The 26,046-nt window shown below is 37.4% G+C and overlaps 1 protein-coding gene across 7 annotated transcripts in view; it reads left to right on the top strand.

Annotated features, from left to right (window-relative positions):
* NALCN (sodium leak channel, non-selective) overlaps positions 1 to 26,046 on the top strand; it is a 358,280-nt gene that overhangs the window by 267,808 nt on the left and 64,426 nt on the right. For 6 of the 7 annotated variants that reach the window (XM_050766656.1, XM_050766654.1, XM_050766655.1 and 3 more), the window contains 2 exons: positions 13,664 to 13,737; positions 21,622 to 21,708. In XM_050766656.1, the coding sequence (XP_050622613.1) occupies positions 13,664 to 13,737; positions 21,622 to 21,708 (161 nt within the window). The remainder of the gene's footprint in view (positions 1 to 13,663; positions 13,738 to 21,621; positions 21,709 to 26,046) is intronic. The other variant, XM_050766657.1, reaches the window with a different exon arrangement.

Below are 26,046 nucleotides of genomic sequence, written 5' to 3'. Positions count from 1 at the left end.
TTTGGAGATGCTAGTCACAGTAAAGTGGCAGGCAAGGTTCTTCACTCTACATGAAAAAAAAACCACCCAGCCCTCTGCAAATTGTGCAAATAGAGGCTATTTTTCCTCAGTGACTGGAGTGAAAGGAAAAGGACATTAGAGGATGGCTTATTGGTGATTCTCATAACACACACAAAGGAACAATAAAATAAAACTGTTCTCTTAATGGTTATCTTGTACAGGAGAAACTTCTGACTTCGCTGTGCTAGAGGGAATCACCTTTCTCTTTCCAGGGAAAATAGTGAAGCCCCAGGTACCTGAAGACTATAAGTTAAGGGAGGGAAAAAAACTGACAGCAACCCCACAAGGGAGCTGGGGTTTGATGAAGCATTGCAGAAAACACAAAAGCACATTAGGCAAGATTTTCTCCCAGTAATTACCCCGGCTTTGAACAGGGATGAGTAATTCCCATGGCAACCTCACTTTGCAGAAACCATGTTTTTAAAAATAGCCCCGGTGGATCACCTTTATTATGCAGCTTAAAATACCTGTCCTTCTCCCAGAAAACAACCAGCAAACAAAAATCTTTAAAATCTTGGGATTGACCCAGATCCTAAAAGGAAAAGACAGGAAAGAGTATTTTCTGCCTGTCGTTTGAGACTCCATAGAAACGACCTTCCCAAGTGATCATTCCCCCATCCCTTTATCCTGCTACCTCCCTTGCCTGTGAGCAATTGTGAGACGTTCCTTTTCTTCCTGATTCAAGGATCTTGAGAGGGGCTTTTCCAGTTTCCAAGCAAAAAGCAAGCAAGCAACAGTTTCTACTTGTATTTTTCCTCCATATTATTGAAATTAAACTCTAGATTCCTTAAACAAAGTGGTGATTAATAAAGTGAGATGTGAACTTGATTTTCCAGTAACCCTGTAATAAAAGCAGCCCACTCTATCCTCCGAAGCGAGGCATCCAGTCAAGGTCTCACCTGTGGTTGAGTCTAGGGCATCGCACTGCCCTGTGGCCTGAGGATGGTTCTGTGCTGCTATCTTGGCTGATGCACCGTTTCCTATGTCAGAACCTGCAATAGCCTGGGAAGCATGAGTGAACCTCCTGGAGCCACGCCAGCCTGAGACACGTGGAGGATGAGGGCTGTCCCAGCTCCTCCCCCTCGTGCCCCTGTACTTCCCAGCATAGAATCTGAGCCCATATAATAATGAACAGTGAATATTTCTCTGACAGTAAGGCAATGTCTGCCCACCCTCTTGTCAGCCTCCTTTCTGCTGAAGCATATAGATAGTTCTTTAATAAGCCTTCACAATGAACAGCTGGCTTATGTACAGTAAAGAGGAAGATGAGCATTGGAATGACTATGTGTTGTTTACCCATTTTATTTTATAACTCATCAACATTCATTCAGTCATTCAACAAACATTTATAGAGCACCCATTATTCATCTGCCATTCTCTGGGCTGTGGGAATTCAACAGTGAGCAAGATGCGAACTGTACCCTTGAGAAGCTCATAGTCCAATGGCAGGAAATGCACACACATGCATAAAAGTAAAAAGTATTACTGGAACCATGAGGCAGAACCTCCTAAGTTCCCCTTACAGAAGAAACATGATTGATTGATAGAGGAAGAAAGCACCCCAGACAGAGAGGGACATATCTGCAAAGGTATGCAAAGCATCAGGTGCTTGATGTAACTGTTTGAGGGAAACCGGGTAGAAGAGTGATTAGGTGGTGCAGGTTCCAACACTCATCAGTGGAGATAATTCTCATTTTCAAGGTTTGTTGTGAGAATCAAATAATGTAATCATGTTAAATACCTAGCGTTGCACCTGGGCTAGCATATGTTCTGTGCCTCTCCAACCAGATAAGAAAGATTACTGTTATTAAACTGTACCATGAAGTCAGACTCAGCAAACAGACTTCTATTCATCAATTAGGACAAAAGACTTTTACATACATTTAACCTTCAGATGTAACAGTCTAGTCGAGTGCAATATATTAATTACTGATCAATTTCCTTATTGTACATGAATCTGATTTTTTTTTTTTTAGAGTTTGATTTTTGTTGATATTTTAGTTGCTATCACCATTGTCTACATAGTGTCTTCAAATCTGAAGAAGTAAGTTAAGTCATTCTGGAAAGATTTACTCTTCTATTTTGTTGATTGTCATACAGCATTTTATAATGTTCTATGTGATTGTAGAGTGCTTGATAATTTGTTCTGGTAAATCCTCGCATAGCAAGTCACTCAGCCTGATCTATAATTTCCAGGATGAATGAATGTTCGTTCACCTTAGAGAGAGAGAGAGAGACAGAGACAGAGAGAAGGAAAGAGAACAGCCTGTTTTCATCTTTAGGGCTTTTGCTCTCTTGAAAGAATTTTTTTAAAATAATGGCTTAGCATCTCTGCAGTACCATTCAAGATGTATCTCCAGGAAAAGAGTGACAGATGACATGATGCTACCATGTAACTATGGGTTGTATCTCAAAGGGAAGAATTGGTGTTCATCATGTCAAATATGAAAACTCTATACACTTCTCTCTAGCTTAAAAATGCTTTAGTAGATAATGGATTCCCAATTTAGCCACAATAATGGAAAGGAAATAAAAAGATGCATAATATAAAATCTAACCAATTTTTCTTCTTACTGGTCTTTGCAGTACGTCCTCAAGCTAAAAACAAAGTATCTATGTGTGTGAGCACTCACCCTTTTGTCCAGCAATCATTTTTGCAGACCGTTATATGCAAACAGTTTGCTGGGCCCTGAGTAAACAAACACACCTTTCTATCCTCAACTAACATAAGAGTAGGAATTCCCTCTCAATGATTATTTTTGCAGAATATTTAATTGTGTAACCATTTTTAGGTTGGAATTATATATCAGCTGTTTGTATTCCTTAGTAAATGTTCATTGAGAGTCAAAAGTAAATCAGTCTAGGATTAAGAATTTTTTATAGGTAATATAAAAGAGTTTTAATCACATTTTCTATATTATGTACAAAAGAGGTATCAAGGAGTTAAGGCTGCTGCTAAATCTATCTTGGAAATTTACATTTTACTCTTTTAAACTTTTTCTTATTCCGAGTATAGTTTTACTTATAAATTTTCTCTTCTATTAAGTGACATGCTACTCTCAGTGTGTTGTATTTGCTGCTGATGATGGTGTTCAGTCCAAGTCCTGTTTCCTTGTGTTGCCACAGATTTTAAATTTGGAATTTCTACACCCATAATCCCAGCACTTCGGGAGGCCAAGGCTGGTGGATCACCTGAGCTCAGGAGTTCGAGACCCTCCTGGGCAACATGGTGGAACCCCATCTCTACTAAAATACAAAAAATTAGCTGAGCATGGTGGCACACACCTGTAGTCCCAGCTACTCGGGAGGCTGAGGGGTGAGAATTGCGTGAGCCCGGGGGCGGAGGTTGCAGTGAGCCAAGATCGTGCCACTGCACTCCAGCTTGGGTGGCAGAGCAAGACTCCATCTCAAAATAAAAAAAAAAAAAAGTGGAATTTCTAAATTCACAAACAGGTTAAAAGCATCTGACATTTACTCTAGAATCACAAGCCCATTCACCTTCTTTTGTCTGTGCAGATTTCCAATCTTTGCCTTCCTGTTTATATTAGATATAATCATAAAGTCATTTTGTCTTTTACTTTTGTAATTAAAATCTACCTAGCATATATTTATAGTTTATCATTAAATACTATATATTAAACCTATCTAAATTTGTTTCAGTAATCAAAGATATTGCTTTTCCCTCATTTTTTGCACAATTAGTTTCATTATTTGATGTGTAAGATGTTAGACTTTTGACCACAGGGACCCCACGCTACTGTGTTAGTGGCCGAAGCATTGTCATAAAATTCAAGTGCAAAACTAATCAGATCAATTAAGTTTTAAATTGTTTAGTTTCTAATATTACAAGATGTTCCTATATATCAAGTTAGTTGATTCATTTCAGAATAAGCAGTCCCTCTTTGTAATTTTTACCTCATTCATATTTTTTATTTTCAAGGACTAACTACATTAAAATACATAAAACAGAAAAAGGAGTAAAAATTGAAAATAATATTTTAATATGAAATTAATTCAATTTTTTAATCTGAAATGAATTCAATTTTTGTCTAGCACTGTGCACCAACAATACACAGTGCTAGACAATGAAAGAAAATGTAATAAACAAAGAATACATTATCCATATCCTAAGGAGTTTACAATCTATTGGAATTCACAGAAAGATAAAAAGATGTTTCACACAGGGCAGGGATCAACTTGTACTGGGTGCCTTGGAGCCCAAAGGAAGGGTGAAGATTTAGCGTATGTGTGGCGTGCACACACGTGCACATGCAGGTTTATATGCATATTTTAACTCGTACACATAGTGTTTTTACAGAGTTCAGAACATATGATATTGAAATAACTTACAAGAAGAAATCTTGACCCATCGTCTAAAATTCTCTTTTCACAAAATTCTCATTTTAAGATACTCTTCAAAGCTTCACAACGCGGCATTATAATGGTATTCACTTTTATATATATCCATAATCAAAATTTTAATCTTGCTGATGCTCACATTAATCACCTTTTAAAATTTTCTTTCTAAGCATAACGTCAATTCCAGAGAAAGTTTATTTTATAGAAACATCTTGCCAAACACATGATCTGTCGTATGCACTTTGGGATTTATTTTGAATTCATGGGTGCATGAAAATTCAACTACAGTCAAATGAGATATCACCTTCAACCCATGCAATTTTAAATAATTGCTTATTCCCAATTACTATATTTTATTTGGGAGGCTTATTCAATAAAGTGACTCATTACAATAATTACACTACACCTTTCTAGCAGAAATGACATTCATCAAGCCGTATTCATTGGATGATGATTTTGTGCCTTATGGTCATATGTTTTTATAATCACTTTCCCATTTATTATTAACCTGTTAATATTTTTAAAGTGAGAAAAGAAAAATGGAGCCACTCAAATTTTTCTCAGTTAGAAACAGAAATGTATTGTTAACATTGTAAATCAAAAAAACGACTGAATATTTATAATACTTGTGGTATGCTTTGTCAAATATATATTGATGGCTTCATTCTGAAGGTGGTTTCTAGGGTCAAGCTATGGTTCTTTAGTGCAGCATCTTTATGGGTCTAAGCAGTGCAGCATCCCAAAGGAATCTATATTCAAGATAGGTCTGTGGTTACTTCTGGGTGATCGAATTAATCAAATTAATATTCTGATTGATTGAGAGTTTTCATGGATCCCAGATTTTAAGGAATCAGTAAGTGTAAAATATAAAAAATGTGATCATACTAGCTTTAAAGAGTTAGGAAATGTATTGATCTCTCTCAGTGCTTCAGGGTCATTATACTGAAAATGAATTATACATATGTAGAACAAACAAAAAGTTGGTTAGTTTCGATTTTGCATTAGGATGTGAGAATAGCAAAAGTTTATGATATGTGTAAACCAAATATTTCAAGTCAAGCAGGTAATATTTTGTTACAATATAGTTTAGAAAATGCTTTTTTATACTAAGCCTAGTGACATTTTAGATAGACATCATAATGCAGTGAAAAGATTTTAACACTGAAGCTGCAGGATCCAGAGTTCTAGTAATAATTTTGCAATTTATTATCTGAGTGAACTTAGACAACTTAATTTTTATGAGTCTTAGATCTTTAATCTGGAAAAAAAGAGATAATAATACCTTACCTGCCTATGAGGATTAGTTTGAAGATTAAGTTTAAAATATGTGTATATCCCCTCAGCACAGATCAAGGAGCCAAGAAATACAGATGTAGAAGCTTTAAAATGTACATTTTTAAGTGCGCAATGGGCATCTATAAAATTCTTCATTCAATGACTAGAGAATAACATTCTAATTCAAGAACACATGAATGAGTTTTAAATGTAACCATTTACTATACCACAAGGACATCTAAACATATACACATCAATGTCCTAGAAAAGATAATATTTGACCAAAATGTAATAAAATCCGAAACCTAACAATAAGAAAATAACAACCACAAAAAAACCCTACACATTCAGAAATTTAAAACTACTTTCAAATAAGCAAAGAAGAAACACCAATGAAAATAAGAAAATATCTACAACTAAAAAATAATGAACAAAAGATACATCAAACTTGCACCAAACTTGTGGGAAGTAGTTAATGGCATTTTTAGCGGAAAAAATACAGCCCTGAATGACTATCTAGTAAAGAAAGGCTTAACTTAATCTTCCAAGCATTCATTTCAAGAATTTAGAAAAATTAACCAAGAAAACAGTAAGAGAGCAGAAAGAAAGAAATGATAAAGAGAAAAGCAGATATTAATCAAATGGAAGGAAAAGAAGTGATAAATAATATCAACAAAATTGAAATTTTGTTCTTTGGAAACAGTCATAAAATTGATAAATCTACTTCAAAATTCAAGAAAAAAATTAAGGAGCCTTCTTCTATAAAGTTGACAGAGGCATTGGCATTGTTTTTTAATCTTGAATTCCCACATGAAAACAAAAAGAATACCGATATATCAAAACCCCAATTCTATAGTTAATATTTACCATAAAACTCGGTAATCCACAAACCCTAAATAAAAACAAGTGTAGACAAACAAATAGCCGCATGATTTGCATGCTATTAGTGTCTGTGGGAGGAAACCAAGCTTAGTTACAGAGCATCCAGTGTTCATGGAACAGTAGAACATCTTCTTAGCTCCATTCTGAAATTAAAAATCCAGGAGCGCAATCAAAATTGAACAAGCCAGGGACAAGAGTGATCAGGATAAAAGCAGAGCCAGACAAAATTTGCAGGGGGAGGAGGATTGGGAAACAGAGCTTTGAAATTCCAGAAAGAAAGCTACCATATTTGATCACTATATTAAAACAACAGAAGAGGAAACTCTGAAGTTAGAAGAGAAATACTAAACTGTTTGGGAAAGCTAATTTTGTATAAAAACGAGTAAGAGAAAATTATCAAAGCCAAATTCCTTGCAAGGGTTATTATAAGAAAAAAACAATGAGCAGAATACTGTCCCCGTAGACAAGGAAAGCAGCGCATAAAAACGTGCTCTAACCAGCTCAAACTGTAGCGTACTATTGAAAAATTAGTTAAAGGACATTAAAAATTACATCAGAATGAAATAGCTCAAAAGTAAAAGTTGGAAAAACTCAGAAATGAGGTGCCAGAACTCAGAAAAGTTATAAATTAAAGCAATGAAGACTAAACTAGAAGGAATATAAAGAGACCTCAGATGATTCAAAAGTGAGAAATAGAAAATGAAGAAGAGGAATTTTTTTTTTAAATCAAAGAGAAATGGAAAAAAAGATGAAAATGGATTTGCAAGAAAAATGACAAATAGAAGAAAGTCAAAAGTCCAACATCTGCATTATAGGTGTCCCTAAGGAAGAAAAACCACAGCAAGAGCATAAAACATGTACTAAACTTCCCCGAAACATAAAAAGATTTGAAACTATATATTGACAGCACACACCTAAAAATACTGGAGTAAATGATTAAAAGCAATACATACACCAGACAAATGACAGGTCTTTAAATTAAAAAAATAAAAAATGGTATCTAGCCCAAATAAGAACAAGTGATTTATAAAGGAAAGAACATTAGATTATCACTAGATTTTTCAGCAGCAATGCTTTATGTCAGAAGAAAGTAGAGTAACATATAGGATGCCCAGGGAAAGAATATCTGAGCCAGATTTTTTCCATCCTGAAAACTGACTTTCAACTTTCAAGGTCAGAGAAACTGCTTTCAGATCTAAGAATATGAGTAATGTAAGATACAAGTAATCTTGTTTCAATGAGCCTTTAATCTACTAAAAATCATGCCTCAGACAACCTAAATGAACTCCAAAAAGGACTCTTAAATCATTTGGCATAAAAATTCACATTCATATGTAAGGACTAAGACTACATAAAGATAACAGGAAGAGTAAAATATGTAACAATTATTTGTTCTAGTATGGATAGAGTACAGATACACAAATGAGGAGGTGAATGGGAAGAAGATATGCAAACCCTTAAGATAGTCAGAAGTTTTCTTGGTTGTGTATTTTTATTGAGACTATTGTTTGTGAAATGTAAAATAAAACTGAGTCACTGTGAGACAATCTAATTCTGGCATCCCTTGTGCTCTTGATAATCAAGAGTGCTCTTTGTGGAGAAAAAAGGAGACATAGATATCATATAGAAAAGCTTAGGTAAAAATAAAAATCCTAAGGAAAAGGTGGCACGTATATACCATGGAATGCTACACAGCCATAAAAACGAATGAGCTCATGTCCTTTGCAGGAACATGGATGAAGCTAGAAACCATCATTCTCGGCAAACTAACACAAGAACAGAAAACCAAATACCGCATGTTCTCAGTCATAAGTAGGAGGTGAACAACGAGAACATATGGGCACAGGGAGGGGAACATCACACACCGGGGGCCTGTCAGGGGACAGGGTGGCAAGGGGAGGGATAGCATTAGGAGAAATACCTAATATAGATGACGGGTTGATGGGTGCAGCAAACCACTGTGGGACATGTGTAGCTATGTAACAAACCTGCACGTTCTGCACATGTAACCCAGAACTTAAAGTATAATTTAAAAAAAAAAAAAAAAAAAAAAAACCTGGGTCCTGAATTTAAATTGAAAACATCAGAATAAACCCAGGCAAAATCTTTGAAACAATGACCAACTCCATAGCAGTGAGCGTCTGTGGACTCATCTAGATATGTTCTTGAAACACCGTTTTCCAATTTTCCAATAAATAAACCAGGGCTTCTTGAAGAAAATGATTGATTTTGAATAGGAAGTGTACAAGATGACTTTGGAGCATCTTGTACTAGGAACAAGGAAGCTTTGTCAAAGACAACGAGGGCCATATAAAAAGAATCTATGGACTGACCAACTTGAAAAACTCCCAATGAGCACAGTAGAGATAATGTGACTTAGAGTAAGATTGGTAATTAACATGGACTGAAATCCATTAAACATCAAATATGTTTAAATCTTGAGTTCATCATGACATTTTAAAAACAGTAATTGGTTACCTTGAGAGGATAATAGAAAATCAATTAACCATATAAAATTAATAAGTAAAAGTCGATAATCAAGCATTTATCTTGGCTTTTCCATACCAATTTTGCTACTGGTAACCAAATAATAAAGGAGGGAAATCACCTCATTATAAAACTATCCCAACTAATAAATGAAAAATAAATGACAATTTTGCAAACTGAATGAAGTCAACGGATCTAAGAAATGAACATCAAGACCCGTAGCATCACAAAAAGAAACACACACGCTCTGTTCCTTTCAATGGAAGAATCTGATGCCACCTATGGCCTTGCCAAAGGGATGAAACCAGAGTCTGTCTGATGAAACCTCTGGAACCAGCTGCCAATTTTCAGGAAATAGAAGAACGTGTTGAACTGTACCAAGAGTGTACTTTTGGCAAAATCCAGACTCTCTTGGCTGGGTGCGGTGGTTTACTCCTACAATCCCAGCATATTGGGAGGCCACGGCAGGAGGATTGCTTGAGTCCAGGCATTTTAAGACCAGCCTGTGCAACATGAAGAAACTCCATCTCTTTTTTAAAAATATTACTTAGCTGTATGTGGTGGCTACTCAGCTACTCAGAAGGCTGGGACGGGAGGATCGCTTGAGCCCAGGAGGTCAAGACTGCAGTGAGTCATGATAATGCCACTGTATGCACTCCAGCCTGGGTGACAGAGTGAGACTCTGTCAAAAAAAAAAAAAAAAAAAAAATCCAGACTCTCAAAAACTACAGGTCGAATGGCCCAGGTTTCTCTGTTTTAAGGGGAAAAAAGAGTAACATGTACATTAATTAGAAGACATTGCCAAAAAATCACCAAGATTCATACATTGGAATGTCTTTCAGGTCCAAATTATTCAATCACAAATAACTCTATGGAAATTGAGTTGAAGTTTTGAATTATGTGTTAAAGTATATAATTCTGGAAACGTGTTTTACCTTAGAAGTTCAAGACTTTAAAAATATCTCTATATTGTTGATAATTTAAATTTAATTTACTTGTTTTGAGTTATTAATCCTGTCAAATAATTGTTATCTGAAGCAGTTGGATGTTTTCAGTTTACAAACAAAACCAAAGAAAATCTTTTTCAATGAATCTTTGACTTTTTTCAAAGTAAACTCGTTGTAATTACATCATTCATCTCCTTCCTTTGTATTCCCACATCTCTGATATGTTTAGATCCAGAATGAGCAATTACTGACTCCCTCCTTTCATAGCTGTAATTTACAATTTCAGGTCTGAAATCACTTATCATGAAATGGATCTCCGTATTCTTTGTTTTGCTAATTATTTCAGGTGATTGTCAATAGCTTTTAGAGCCAGAAGAGGGCACTGCAGAGCAGTGTAGCTCTGAGTTTTTGCGACTAGCACAGTCTAAGAACGCCCTTTGCCAAAAAAATGTGCAAAGCTTTACTATAGAAGTAAGAAAATAAGAAGGGAATAACTAGATAATCACTATAGGCCTTCTTTATTTAGTAGAAAAAAACAAAGTATGTAACCATCTAAATACATATCTAGGACATCAAATATAATATCACATATATATATGTATAAATAGATGAAAGAAGACATATATATGTATGTGTGTGAGTCCTTTCCTTCTTTTAAGAACATCCCAAAGGCCGGGTGCGAGGGCTCACACCTATAATCCCAGCACTTTGGGAGGCCGAGGTCCGTGGATCACTTGAGGTCAGGAGTTCGAGGCCAGCCTGGCCAACATGGTGAAACCTCGTCTCTGCTAAAAACACAAAAAATTAGCCAGTGTGGTAGTGCATGCCTGTAATCCCAGCTAATGGGGAGGCTGAGGCCACGAGTATTGCTTGAACCCAGGGGGTGGAGGTTGCAGTGGGCAGGGATCACGCCACTGCCCTCCAACCTGGGCAACAGAGTGAGACTCTGTCTCAAAAAACAGAACAAAACAAAACAAAAGGAACATCCCAAAGCTAAATCTGATGTTTCTCTATTACAATATTTATTCTCCTGGTACCTCTGGCTTTAGTTATAAAAATAGTTCTCAAGTACTCCCTTGTGTGGATTAATACTGTATTTTGTCTTAGATCAAGTTCAGGACAAAGGCCATTTAGTAGCCTTTTAGCAATCTTGTTCAGGGCAGAAATCATTTAGGCAATAGTGTACCAGGTATTATCCCAAAGGTTTTTCCCAACATGAAATTGCAGGGGCAGTAGATAAGTGACTGGTTTCAGACTCTCATCTTCCACTGAGGGAAAAACAACTAACACATGTCTTTGTCCTTTCAAGACGAAATAAGAGTTGTGGGATCTGGAGGCCTCTCTTAAAACTCACTGTCACAGGGCCTCTGTGCCTGGGTCTGCCTCAGGACTATGTGTGTTCTTAGGTGTCTAAAGAGCAGATGCACCATGATGATGGGGCCACCAGCTGAGTCTTCCATTTCCAAAAGCAGCTCCAAGCAGCTTTCCTTAGGAGCTGAGCTTTCAACTCAGAGAGGTTAAATCCATGCCAAAAGTCAACTCTTGGCCAGGCACCGTGGCTCACGCATGTAATCTCAGCACTTGGGGAGGCTGAGGTGGGTGGATCACAAGGTCAGGAGTTCAAGACCAGCTTGGCCAATATGGTGAAACCCCGTCTCTACTAAAAATACAAAAATCAGCTGGGCCTGGTGGTGGGCACCTCACCGGGCACCTGTAATCCCAGCTACTCGGGTGGCTGAGGCAGGAGAATCGCTTGAACCTGGGAGGCAGAGGTTGCAGTGAGCCGAGATTGCGCCACTGCACTCCAGCCTGGATGACAGAGCAAGACTATCTTAAAAAAAAAAAAAAAAAAAAAATTATGCCAAAAGTCAACTCTTTCAGGAGAGGAGAAGTAGGGAAGTTTCATGATTCATCATTGGAAATTGCATATATGTGCTACCAAGAAAATGGAATTTCCAAATGGATGGTATCCACTCTTGTCTCCTTGTCCACACATTAATTTTTCTCCTAAGAATTCTAGTGAATCATGAAACCAATTCAGTTTTTTCATTTTTGAACAGGAAAATGAATGAACCAACTTTCCTCATGAGGGGGAAATTGCCAGTATGTTCAGTGATGCTGATCTTTATTACTTATTTGCTGTAAAATATGAAAAGTGGATTGCTAGTTTTGATGTTATCCAGGTTATCATTTGTGACTAAAAAGACCTGTTTGTTACTCTGGTTCTTCTCCACTATGGCTTTATGAACACATTGGCTGACATTATAGCATTTGTTCACAGCTTTGTTTGTAGAATGGGGTGCTGTGAGTTTGTACCTCCACATACCTAACCCTTGTTGAAAAGAAACTAACTGGGTGGCCTATTTTTACTGAGTACAGAGTTTTCTGTCTTCCGAGGGTTTTCTTTCCCCACTCAACTTTGAAACACAGGATGCCCTGGAGGGCTTCTTGCCTGGTTTCAAGATCTGGCTAGCATAGCACTTATACAGGTAGTTTGCACCAAATTAACTTGCCCTGTGCACAAATGTCCACTTCAGTCCTTCACCCAGCGCTGCCTTTGCCTCTAGGACCCTTAGCCTTCCTTCAAGGCCCAGTATAACGTCCACTTTTTCAGTGAAGCCTTTGCCGACTAGTCCAGACTTGCTGTTCCACCTCAAAGAGCTCCAGCCCCTCTCATCTCGTTTTTTCTCCTCTACGTATCATCTAGCGCTGTGCCATCTACTGCACTGTACTTGTCAGTGATGATCTCATGTGTCCTACTCTTGTCTTCCTATCTAGGCTATTCCCTACTAGAAACCAAGAACTCCACATTCTATTTACCCTAAATCTCCTATGGTCACTAATACCATGCTAAGTACTCAGTAAATCTAATCTATTAATCTGTTGATCAAAATGAACAAGTTTCAATTACTATCTTCAGTCTGACTACTGGAGTTACACTTTCCAGTTGTTTATTATTTGTTCTAGTTATTTATTATTGTAAATCTATTTATTATGTATTATTATGAGAACATAATGGCCCATGTCCCTGTTTTCTCTTTGCCGTTCTTCTGCCTGCTTTAACTCCTTGTACGCCTTCCACCAATCTAACATCTGCAACTAGTAAGCCACGCAGAACTGAGCTTGGGGAGTATATTTTTGAATTTATAGTCAGCATCCAGAATGGTTTTCTCCTTAGTTCTCTTCTCTGGAGTGATTTTATCATCGCCAACTAGCAGGCAAACTTGAATGCCCGTTTGGTTCATTCCCCATGCCTGCGAGCAAAGCAACTCCTAAACTCATTGTTCAGATTAGTGTTAGGTTCCAGGCCAAGAACCTGCAGCAGACATAATGTGGATTAGAGAACAATGCACTAATCAAAGACAAATAAGGAGTCCAGTATGAGGGTCAATATTAAAGTCTTTGGAAACTGAAAAGTTTATTATCAGAGTAAGGCACAGCCAATGCACCACCCGTGGCTGGGACGTGGCGCCCCACAAGTTTGTTCATGGTACTACCCAAATAAAAGTAAAAATAGAATCGTCAGTCGTATGATGATGTTTTAGCGAAAGATATTCATGTTTCATGTTTTAACAATGTCATCTATTGAATGATTTGACAGTATATTATTTCTTAACATTCCATAACTAAAGTCATACTTTTATCATTTTCAGCTTCGCAAGTCTGTTTTCAGCATCAGGGCAAGGAACCTTCTAGAAAAGGAGACCGCAGTCACTAAAATCTTAAGGTAACACCAATTAATGTTGACACATATTTAAACACAAGTGGGATTATATTAAACAAAAAACAGCTTTTTGAAAAATGAATTAATGTTCTGGGCCTCAGCGTATACTTTCTGCCAGAAAGTAGATTTGAGTATCTATATATTTATAAATAGTATAAAAGACATTATTAATGTCATTTCTAAAACTATATATATTTTATTAGCTCAGTAGGCCTTTCTTTCAAGTATTTAAACATAAATGATAAGTATAAACATTGGCCAAAAGGTGAAAATAACTTACTGTTATTTTTAACAGTTTTATATCTTTTGTGATATGTAAAGGAGAAATCACAATCTGAAGGATAAATGGTGAAAGAGCAAACGCTTTCATTAGAGTTCATTACACTATTAAGAACACATCTATTAAAAATCTGGAAAGAATAAAAAGTATACCTATCTTAGAATGCCTATGAAAACATATACTTTTCATGCTACTTTCTAGAAGATACCCTGAAATGAAGTATCAATGAGAAAATTAAGCAACCTGCTTGAGTATTTTATAAGACTATATGTTATAGAGTAGCATGATGAGTATAAAAACACATAAGCATTTGGAATATCATGTTTTGGTACATATATTACATAGACATATGTAAATGACACAACTCAAGATTGGGAGCTGGAGGTAGGATCGCTCACAAGGCGAGTGGACAGATTCATGCCAGGAAGTCCCTTGCAAACCTGTGGTGAGTGGTAAGGAGTTCTAGCTCCCCTCTACTAGCTTCATTACTAGGTATAGACATAAAAGCTTTCTCTCCAGATGCATGTTACTATAACTTGGAAGACTGTGTGAGGAAATAAAGCTTAGTATATATGATCTTTAAAACTATTCTAACTTTATAATACTACCTAAAATTTGTGTGCAAATAAAATTCCTAACTAATCAAGACAGTGTTTCTCTCTATATTGGCTGGCATTCATGCATAGAGTTAAGTTTGTGTTGGAGTAGCTGTTATAAGATGAAAATAAGTATTTCTAGGGCTTGTGTATTATCACCACAAAATGTGATGAGATAAACAGACAAGGTCTCATCGAAATAGACAACCTGCCTCCCAACTTAGGCTTGCTCCTGACTGGCTGGTAACTCCATCCTGGTATTACTATCAGATTATGCAGTGAGGCTGGCCTTGAACCACACATGTTACATCAGGATCATGATTCCAGCTACATGTACACCAGACAAGTTCATGGGTAGGGTTCTACAGCAATGCTGATCCACTCACTAAAAAGAGAAATTCACCCTCAAGCCAGAAACTACCTACAAGGACATCATAATTCTTAGTCTGCATTGAGAATCTGCCTGCCAAGTCAGGAACTACAGGGACGTTACTCATGTTTCCAGAGCCACTGCCTTGCAGTGTAAATGGGCATTCTGTGTCAACGAGTTCCCAGAGACTTTCTGAGGCAGATGCAGAAACAGATACTTGCAAGGAAGCTATTTCCAGACCTCATCTCCCTAGGAACTCTTTCTTAAAACTGATCTGTCACTTTACCTTTTTCACCCTCCTGTCCTTATTTACCCCTCTCTCAGTTTACAAAAGAAAGGTGAAACTCTCACTCATCCAGAAACTATGGTGTGTATTAATCTGGGATGTAAAAATCCTCTGGATTGCCAAGCAAAAAGACCATTCCCACCTGGCTTTCTCCAAAAAGAGGGTCCCATGGGGCCATGCCTTATTATTTATCCAGGTAACAATTTTATGGATAACTTCCTTCCCAAAGCTATCTACCTTAGAGTTAGGCCTTAGAAACAATGTGATTGTCACAAGGGTGTGTGGTTACATGTTGTTTGAATTAAAAAATAAAGCCAGACTTTTTCTGACAGATTCAGCTGATTGGTTCAACAGTGAAAACTGATTTAATAAGCGCCCAATGAATTGAATAGATTGGATGGCTAAGAGTCTCCAATTTATTCTCAAAATTATTTTCAAGCACAAACACAATAATTACTAGAATTGCTAGAAATTACATTCTTCTATTTAACATGGTACAAGAGGAATATAGTTGCTGATTTTTAAATATACAGAAGTGTTTTTGTTTTTTCAATTATATAATGCACATGAGCAATATTTTTTTTTTTTTTTTTTTTTTTTTTTGAGACAGAGTCTTGCTCTGTCACCCAGGCTGGAGTGCAGTGGCGCAATCTCGGCTCACTGCAAACTCCGCCTCCCAGGTTCACGCCATTCTCCTGCCTCAGCCTCCCGAGTAGCTGGCGCCTGCCACCACGCCTGGCTAATTTTTTGTATTTTTTAAGTAGAGACAGGGTTTCACCATGGTCTCGATCTCCTGACCTCATGGTCCACCCGCCTCGGCCTCCCAAAGTGCTGGGATTACAGGTGTGAGCCACCACGCCCGGCCTATGAGCCATATTTTTAAGACTATCAGGAAATATAGACCCCTCTAACTTGCTCAACAATAGTGTAGTTTAGGGGATACTCAACAGCCAATAATACTTTACTACAGCCCAGCATACTACAAAATGAGAGGCAGCGCCCTAAAACTACCTGAGCTATATCACCTTGTGAAACTCAGGAAATAAAAAGCCATAATTTGAAAAAACAAAAGACCTTAGAATTTTTTAAAATACCAATTTGATTTTGGAAAGCCATTTTGCTTTTTGTTCTGTGCGAATGGTTTCTTCATTGCTTCTACACTAGTTTCCGCATGAATTAAGGGCAAGTGCAAAAACTCAAACTGATATTTTAGGAATACTTATCTTTTCACCACTAATTGTAGTAATAGCAATGGCAATGATACCATACCTTCATTATAATGTGATCCATCAGTTAAAAAGTCAAGAATAGATTGGGTCCATGTCAGTGAGTGTTTGTATCGTTTTATACTGTTTTTCAAGGAACAATAACAGCTAAAAGGAAAAAGAAGAGGGGGAAAAAGAATTTTTTTTTACAAAAAAAGGAAAATATTTGCAGTAACCTCAGGACAATTGCTTTGAATAACCTTCCACAAAACTGGGAAGGAGAAAAAGCTCTCCACCACTTTATCAGTGTCTTTTTACTGCCTCTAGAGACTCCTCTCTCCTAGGCTCCAACCTTGCTGTCCATTAAACTCTGCCAGGGTTCCTGGATAACTTAGCAGTGGGGTCTCCCAGGACCATTTGCATTTTGAAAGAAGGCTTTTAAAAAATGAAAGGGCTTTTAAGACAAAGAGGATGCAGATTCCATCTTTGAATAGATGGGTCTACCTAGATATAAATAAAAGAAGTCTGGCAGAGACTGCTGTTTTAGTGTTCTATCCCTCTTAACTTTCTAGGTGTTTTTATTTTCATAGAATTATTGTCTTTAGTCTTATCCAAAAGGTTCATCGCCAGGGAGGTAAGTAACAGCAGTATAGGGAGGCTTGAAAAAGAGACCTGAGCTAGATCATTGTGGCAAACATCACAGGTTGACATTCGTCCTAATTTGTGTGCAGATAGAGATAAATCACAAAAACCTTAAATCCAGAGTGATATAAGAAGTGTAAGCTTTTATGAAGTATTAGCGTATTGAGATAACTTTCCAAAAAATAACAAATATTTGGGAAAAAATAAAGCAACTCCTTGACTTAAGGTTTCTGGAGGCCTGGCTGTGTAAACAGGCAATTAATTTCAATTCTCAACCCTCTTGTCCATTCCATGGGAGCTAGGAGGAGGCGATCTTCAGGGCCCTTCCAGTTCTACTGTAGGATACTGGACTTGGTGTTAAATCCCCCTTGACTGGCATCAAGCTTCTCTGTAACATTGAACAACTCACTAACCTGACCCTCAGTTTTCTGATCTACCTTAAAAAGGTTGTCTGAATAATCTATTGACCAAGCAAAGTGAAATTTAATACTTATTCCAGTAAGGGAAACTGCCACTTTGTTTTCATAATGTCTCAGAAGGGATAGGTCAGAGGTGGATATATGTAAGGTTTTGGGTTTGGGTTTCAGTGTTTGGAGGATGGAGGTCTATTTGAGATTGGGCAGAATTCTTGGTATGAGTTGAGGAGTATTGAAGATGCCTGGTGTGGACAAGTAATAGTTACTGTTCTGAAGATGGCAGTGCTGTGGTTGAGGACCAGGAAGGGAAAGTGACTTGCCTGGTGCCTCTCCACTGCTTTCCGTGTTCTTTCCCTCGGCTTTGGTTCAACATCTGAGTAATCCATTGTTTACAGGGAGTTTGCCCTTCTGTTTTCATTCTCCTTCTTGACTTGGGTGATCTAAGAGAAGAAAAGCAAATGGTGACCTTATGATGTCCTCTTCACATACGAAATTTATTTTTTGTGTGTGCCTTTTAGATTTTTAACCAGACACAACTGTAACAAACAAATACAACTGATTTTTATAGTGTTTTTTTTTTTTTAAGTTTTGGATTGATCCCCATTGGGTAGAGTCTTGACAAAACATCCTAATGAATACCAATTTTTTGTATGTGACTAGCTTGACCAGTTGAGTGACCTATTGTCTGGAGAAACGGGTTGGTTGGCCCAGCAGTCTATAGTTCAGATAAATGAATTTGGAGGAAGTGCCTGAAATCAACAATGAAGTTGCTGACTGGTTAACAGCTTTACCTTCCTGGACAAGTCAAGTCATATTGATGCAGAGCCCTCAGCTCTCAGCCCTGGAAATTAAGCTGGAGAGCTGCCAGGGGTCTTAGTTCTCAGGGGGGACCCACATTTCCAAATATCCATCTTCCATTTGAAACAGGATCCACATTATTCTGGCAGAAAGTATGTTATATACATTACTATGAACAGGAAATTCCAGCCCACAGAGGAAGAAGTCTTTCAGAGAGGAAGGGCCCTAGAGCCTGAGGTATGTGATTCACGGGTAGAATCACCCATTTCTATGTATAATCATCTTTAATTCATGTTGTTGTACTTTTTTAAATTAATTGATGTTTTGAGAAATAGAAATGAATTTTTAATATATTTTAGAACTCTTTGATGAGAAAAAAAAAAGTGGGCCATTTATACAGAACTTGAGGCTACCGGCCCATGCTAAAATGCAGATGATTCACTTGGCACAAACAGGCATCTGTGTCATTGTTTTATAAGACTTATCTGAAGAGGACTGTGAGAGAGAGGATGTTCCACTAGCTGAATTATAAAATCCAAGATTGCTATTAAATTTGTTGTTGTTCTGACTTAGACTATATCATTCAGCTCCACTAAGGAAAGCTTCTTTTCAAAAGGCAGTGACCTTTTCTCTGCATCAGGCGAAATCAAAAACAAATAGCAATGTGCTTTCAAAAGCGTCACTACCTTTGTTGAGATTTCCTCTATTCAAAGCCCTGAAATTGAGCAAAAATGCATTATCATTCCTGCAAGGCTGAATGAATAGAGAAATGTCAAAATAAAACAATTAAACATTTTACATTATTTTAGAAAGTTCCATCCTTTCGTGGTTGGCCATGAGTACCTCCTTAGCGAGGACAGTATCTTTATAACCTTTCGAATGCTCAGTCTCACATGATGTTTGCATTCTGACGTTTGGTTTTATAACGTAACTTTCTTTACTATGCACTTATATTAATAATTGTTTAAGTCTTAAGGAATAGTCTTTAATGCTACTTAATACAGAAATTAAATGGATTTAATAAAAGACATAGAGTTAGTATTTCTCTTATTCATCATTTTAAAAGAATCATTTAATGACTATAAATACAATATACTACTTACATATATATAAAATCACTATGTATTTACTAATCTGCAGTTATGTAAATGACATTAGCTGGATTTCTTTCCTGAAAGAAAGTGCCCCTAAGAATTCACGCATTCATTCAAGAAATATCTCTGTAGTGTCTTTCACATGCCAGGCATTTCACACCATTTGCTTTTTCCCATTTGGAAAGTTCTCCTTTCATAATTATTGTTCCATAGGTTAGCCAGCTATTCAGCAACTTTGGATAAGGTCGTGTTATTTCTCTGCAGCTCTGCATTCTGGGCAGAACTAGCAAGACACCCTCTACACTACTGGGAGGGCCCGAGTGCCTTACAGCGTCCCCTAGACCTTTGAGCTGGGCTCCTCAGTGGAAAGGCAAGGTGCTGGACTGACCCTACAGATGAGAGAAAGGACAGAGACCCTTGCAGCCTAGGGTTTGCGGCAACCCCTGAGATAGCAGCGATTTTTTTATTAGCATTTGGTATGAATAATCCCAAGTTTTAAGAAAATAGAGTATTGAGAATGAATGTCATAAATATTTATCTTTGTAATTCTATTAAGCCTGGCTGCTTATTGTTGGCTTTTTCTTAAGGTTTTCCTGACACTTAAAAACTCTAGTAGGTTAGTTGAAAGGCTATTTGGAAATAAACTAAGTAGATAGATGAAAATTAACTGTATTCAGACAACCATAAAGTAAGGAGACAAGATGTGTAGGCATATGTTTTTGCATAAAACATAAAATAGTAAATATTTAAAAGCGGCAAAATATAACTAAAACAAAAATAATATAAATACATTTTTAGATAGTACCTGATTTGTGGTAATCAAAATATATTTTATGAGATAGCATATGATTTATAGATTGTTTTTGGATAAACCCAAAAGTGATGATAATAGTGTTATGGATTAGAAGGGCTACTATTGAGTTTTACCAAACAGATGTGGGAGGATTTTTTTAATAGAGTATTTTTTGAACAGTTTTAGGTTTGCAGCAAAATACAGCAAAGGTACAGAGATTTCCCACGTACCTTCTGCCCCCACACAGGCAGTCTCCCCAGCTATCAACATCCCCATCAGAGTGGTACAGTTGTTACAATTGATGAACCTACACTGTCACCTCACTATCACCCCATATCTGTAGTTTACACTAGGGTTCACTCCTAGAGTAGTACATTCTATGGGTTTGAACAAATATGTGATGACGTGTATCTACCATTATAATATCATACAGAGTAATTTCAGTGCTCTAAAAATCCTCTGCGCTCCACCTATTCATTCCTCCCTCCCCACAAACCCTGGCAACCAATGATCTTTTTACTGTTTCCACAGACATAGAAATGAACATAGGAATACATAGATATGTGTCTCCATAGACATGCATTGATGTTTATGGCAGCTTTATTCATAATTGCCAAAACTTGGAAGCAACCAAGATATCCTTCAGTAGGAGAATGGATAAACAAACTATGGTACATCCAGACAGTGGAATAATTATTCAGCATGGAAAAGAAATGAGTTATCGTCATGAAAAGACATAGTGTAAACATCAGTGCATGCTACTGAGTGAAAGAAGTCAGTCTGAAAAGTCTACATACCATATGATTCCAGCTATATGGCATTCTGGGAAAGATAAAACTATGGAGACAGGAAGATATTTTAACAAGGTCTTTCTTTTGTTATTTTATCACCGGAGAGTAAAGTAGTAAAGAAAAAATGGAATACATATCTGTTGAAAATTGGCCAATGCAGTTTCTGCAACATTTACAAAATCTCACTTTTATTGTAGTGAAAAGTTCAGCCTTTGCATTGTAATCTGCACATTTCTGAGTCAGTAGTTGGGTTACTAAATTTGAATCCCAGTGAATGATGCGGGGTTGCAGACATTTTTAATGCTGAAATTTAATAGATGCACTAAAGGCATGGATTTCTCATGAGTTAATTTTTCTTTTTTGTTTATAGTATGGGTATAAGTGCATAAGATAAAGACATTCAAGGTTTATTTTATTTTCTGCCTACAATGAAGTTCTGGTCGCCCATGTATTTACATGCCTTTCTATGAAAACATTTTTGTGAATAACACAAGATTGGGAAGAACTAACCCGCGGTTGCTATGAAAAAGCCAGATCCACTTACTCGGGACAGGGCTGACTCACAAAGGAGTGGGGTATCCACTAGGATAAAAATGCAGCTTTTTCCTCATCTCAGCAAGAGGCCATTACCGACGAGCTCACCCATTAGCATCCGCTGTTGTCTCTACTTGGGAAGATCACATTGTCACTCTAGTGGAGTCAGGTAAGAGCCATTTCCAGGAAATACTCATTATCTATTCTCTTAGTTATACAGTCATAGTTTTACATAATTACCACTGAAAGACCATTTTCCTGTTGTCTGCTAATGTGATTACATTACATTAACCAACCTCGGATAATACTTCCAAATGTATTACTTGTGGAGTTCAAGATTTGAGCAAAATCCCTCAAATGGAATGCTCTGCAAAGTTATACTCCCGTTCCTTCAGATGGTAATTACATTTAATACCAGATGGCATTGTGTAATCTAACTTTTCTATAATGAGTGAAAGTAATTCGAAGACTCATAGACCTCTCCCTTTCATTACAGAATGTATAGGCTTTTCCCACACCCTTGTTCTGGGACATTAAGAAAGAAGACATGGAGACAAAGAAGAAACGAACCGGGGACCCCCTGCTACTGTGTCTATAAACAACTAGTGGTGTTTAAAGGCTGATAAAGCTCCAAAGATCTCTCTTATAACCATAATCTTTGGGCCAATTTTAAAATATTTTAGATGGAGAAATGTCAAGAAAAATAGAGACAATTTCAAGACATGATTCTCTTTCCCCAACCTCCATAAAAGATTATATATATATATGGCTGTCATATAAGGAGCAATTGAAATTCCACAGCACAAAGGCAATGCAGGGGGAAAAAAAAGGATCAATCTTTCATATTTTTTTTTCTCAAAGGCTTGGCAAGAAACCAGGGGTAATATTTTTGCAACTGGGAATGTGTGTTTGCTGAAGAATATTCCCACATTTGAATCATCCTCAGGGGTCCTCATCTTGTTTTACTTTCAAAGGTAGAGAGGGCATAACATTAACCCCAACTGGGAAAAGGAAAATGCCTCACTGTAATTCTCCTCCAGGGAACAGGAATAAAGGGATTACATATGCCTGCATAATGCAGAATTTCCTCACTCAGACAAGACAAAAGACTTCATTATTTTTCACCAGACACTTGAAGTCTTGTGCCTCCCAGTTACAGAAGCCAAGGAGGCAGGCCAATATTTTATATTAAGCCACTAGATGGAGTTCCTTAAAAAGTGGCCTTCTAGTACTTGCCATTATGAAGAGATCTAGGGAAGATGTTAAGAACCTTGATACCTGACACTACCCAGTCTTTCCCCTAAGAAAAGTGAGACTGTCCCTGAAGATCACAGTATTTTTCCAGCACCATTAGCTTTGCTCTTACTCTGGATGACAAATAAATGAACATTTTCTTCCTGAAAACGTACCTCGTTTGTGCTTATGTGAGACCAAAAGGCATCTCAACCCTAATGAAAAATGAAAAGTGGCAAAATATAACCAAATGGAATATTCGAGTATTTCTCCTTCTGCGTAGGTCCATTACTTGGTAACTTTAAAGATGTATGCATCTCATTTCTTATATAAAATATTAGAAGTCTCAAATTTTGTAGTTATTCACTAGTGCGGCTTGCAAGTATTCAATTCCTATAAGAGGAGGTATCTGGAGACCACGTTCCCAGCAACAGATCTGATCTCCAGTTAAAGGAATAGAAATAAGTTCACCTGCTACAGCCTGCTCTGCTTCCACGTTGGCTTTCAGGCTTCCGTAATAGCTTTCACATACAACGTAGAGAAAGATTTATGCATTTTTCAGTTGTAAGGTGCAATGTCTTTTTTTTTTCATTACTGTCTCTTCTAGCGTAGGTATGCAGCCCATTATTCCTGAGTGGCATCATATTCTAACTTGAGATAAAATTAAGATTATTTAACTTGCCCCTTTCAAAAGTATATTTTAAACACATGCTGTTTTGTCCGTGATGATTTTCATGCTTCAGAAGCATGGAGTGATCAAAAAAGAAAATATTTGATCTTCACAGAATTTCAAGGTTCATTCATTCCACAAATATTTATTGAGCACCTACTGTGGATAAGAGCTGAGAAATAATCATGAACAATTGTAAAGACAATGCCTGCTCTCTTGGAGCTCTTTGGAGCATGGCGTATGTGACGAATATAAAAGACCAAAGAAAATGGCATGGAGAGAATGAGGTTCCTCCTGGTAAAGACGAGACCAGAAAGGGAGGTTAGAGGGAGTCTAAACAGGGCTTTGTAAGCCACACTGCACATTAGGCTTAGTCTTTTTAAGGCAGTGATGGTAACTGCATTCGTGATCTATTGCTGCATGACAAATTACACCAAAACTGAAGTGATTTAAATGACACGTTTTTCATCTCACAGTTTTAGTCAGGAATCTGGGCATCACTTAGTCATGTCTCTCTCCAAGCTACATGCATTTGGACTTGAATGGGAAGAGCCCCACTCAGTCGCATGGTTATTAGTGGATTCAGTTCCTTGTGAGCTGTGATGTGAAGGCTTCAGTTCCAGCTGGTTTCATTCCTCCCCAAGGGGAACTCTCCACAGAGCACCTCACAAAATGCAGCTTGCTTCACCAGGGCAAGCAAACAAGAGGGCAAGAGCAAGTCAGCATGAGAGAGAGAGAGAGAGAGAGAGAGAGAGAGAGAGCGCTCTAGGAAGACAGAAGTCATAGTGTTCTGCAACCTCTCCCATTCTTCTGCTCCTTAACAGGAAGTCACTAAGTGCCACCCACATTCAAGGGGAGGGAAGTAAGTACCCAAGGGCGTGAAACCCAGGAGCCAGAGGTCATCAGGGTAATCTTAGAAACCTGCCTGCCACAATACCATTATGGACGTTCATTCCAGAGAACATTCGGTTTGGGATAACAATGCAGTATCTTTTCTGAGGGTGGAGGCATGGGTCCACAATGGACATCACTATCAGTCAGAACACAAAAGACTTAGCTTCTGCTATTATCCTCTGCCAAACTTGCTGCTCAGTCCCCAGTGCTATGTAGAGTGTTATAACATCCACCATGACACAGGACAAGATACAACAGGAAATAATAGCAACTAAAATTCAAAGAAAGTGTTGATGTTTCCAAAGTGCTATCACATTCATAATCATCTTTACTTCTTCCAACTCCCTGTGAAGTCAGAAGGAAAGGCATTATTGTTCTCTACATTTTACATATGAGAAATGGAGGCTCAGAGAAAGCACATCACCTGTCTAAGGTCCCACAACTTATAAAAGCTGAAGTCAGAAGTGTGTGCTTCTAAAGCTTATGTTTTCTCAACTCATCTTCTCCATTAGGCTTCCAGAAAAAGGCAGAACTTTCCATCAGCAGCTGCACTGCAGGCTGGACTTCTTTGAACCGTGAGAGACTAGCAAGTTAGGGATGGGGTCACACAGTCCCCATGCACCTGATGCTACTCTCCCTACTCACCCCTCCCCACCTTTTCACTTACTCATTCTGTTCAGCAGGCAGCCTGAGGGCCAGGAACTGAACTTCCTAGGAATGGGAGGCTGAGTGATAAAGTGGTCCCTAATCACCTCACAGCCTAGTAAGGGGAATAACTAATGATAACAAAATGCCGTAAGCATTAAACAAGCTTGGTTAATAACATACTGTAGGAACATGGAGTATAAAACAAGTCATTTTTTTGTGCTTTCACATAGGTGAAATATTCATTTTTCATTTCATGTTACTTTTCAGAACCCATTTGTATCAGTCTGTCATTATATTGTGCATGTTAAAACACTATTTGGTATTTCATGGTTTGCCTTACTGTATATGCTTATCTATGGTAACATTGTATTTCCTTTAAAAATAATAAAGCAAACTTCTACCATCCTTTTGTATGAACCTGGGCACATTGGATTAGAGTACATGTAACCTCTTAGCAGGTCTGATTGTGTCCAACTGAAGTTCATAGCTTTCTGGCAACACTGTTATTTTCCAAAATAGCAAAATTTCTTACATGGCCAAGGAAAGTGACAATGGCTTAGGCAGTACAAGGCTGTTTCATTATGCAGAAACATCCTATCGTGGGCATCTTTCTATACCTGTTTCAATGTCCAGGTCAGCTCCAGGCCAAAGGGTTATAAAACTTCCCTTCTATTCCCTTCCCTTGCTCCTGCATCTACCATCCAGTCTCAGGTTTATAACTTCCATCTGCTGTCCTTCCTTCATCCACCAGGAACCTGTGTGTGGCCAGTGGTCTCCTTGTATAATGGAATGAGATTTTTCAGAATGTTCTCTTTAGACATATTTATGCATCTGTAGAAAAGTTGCTTCATGTTGTAAATGAAAAATAATGATTATTTGGGGTTTGTTTCCAAGAATACATTTACATTCAGTGAATTTGTATGGTTTTTCATAGATACTCACCATAATTATCTTCATCCACATTAAAAGCATTTTTAAGGACTTAAATATGACATATTTAATAAGTTCTTATATAATGTATTATTATATAATAAGTTCTTATATGATTTATTATATAATAAG

This window comes from Macaca thibetana, chromosome 17 (assembly GCF_024542745.1).
Source record: "Macaca thibetana thibetana isolate TM-01 chromosome 17, ASM2454274v1, whole genome shotgun sequence".
Lineage (NCBI taxonomy): Eukaryota > Metazoa > Chordata > Mammalia > Primates > Cercopithecidae > Macaca > Macaca thibetana.
This window is presented reverse-complemented; position numbering and strand designations above follow the sequence as displayed.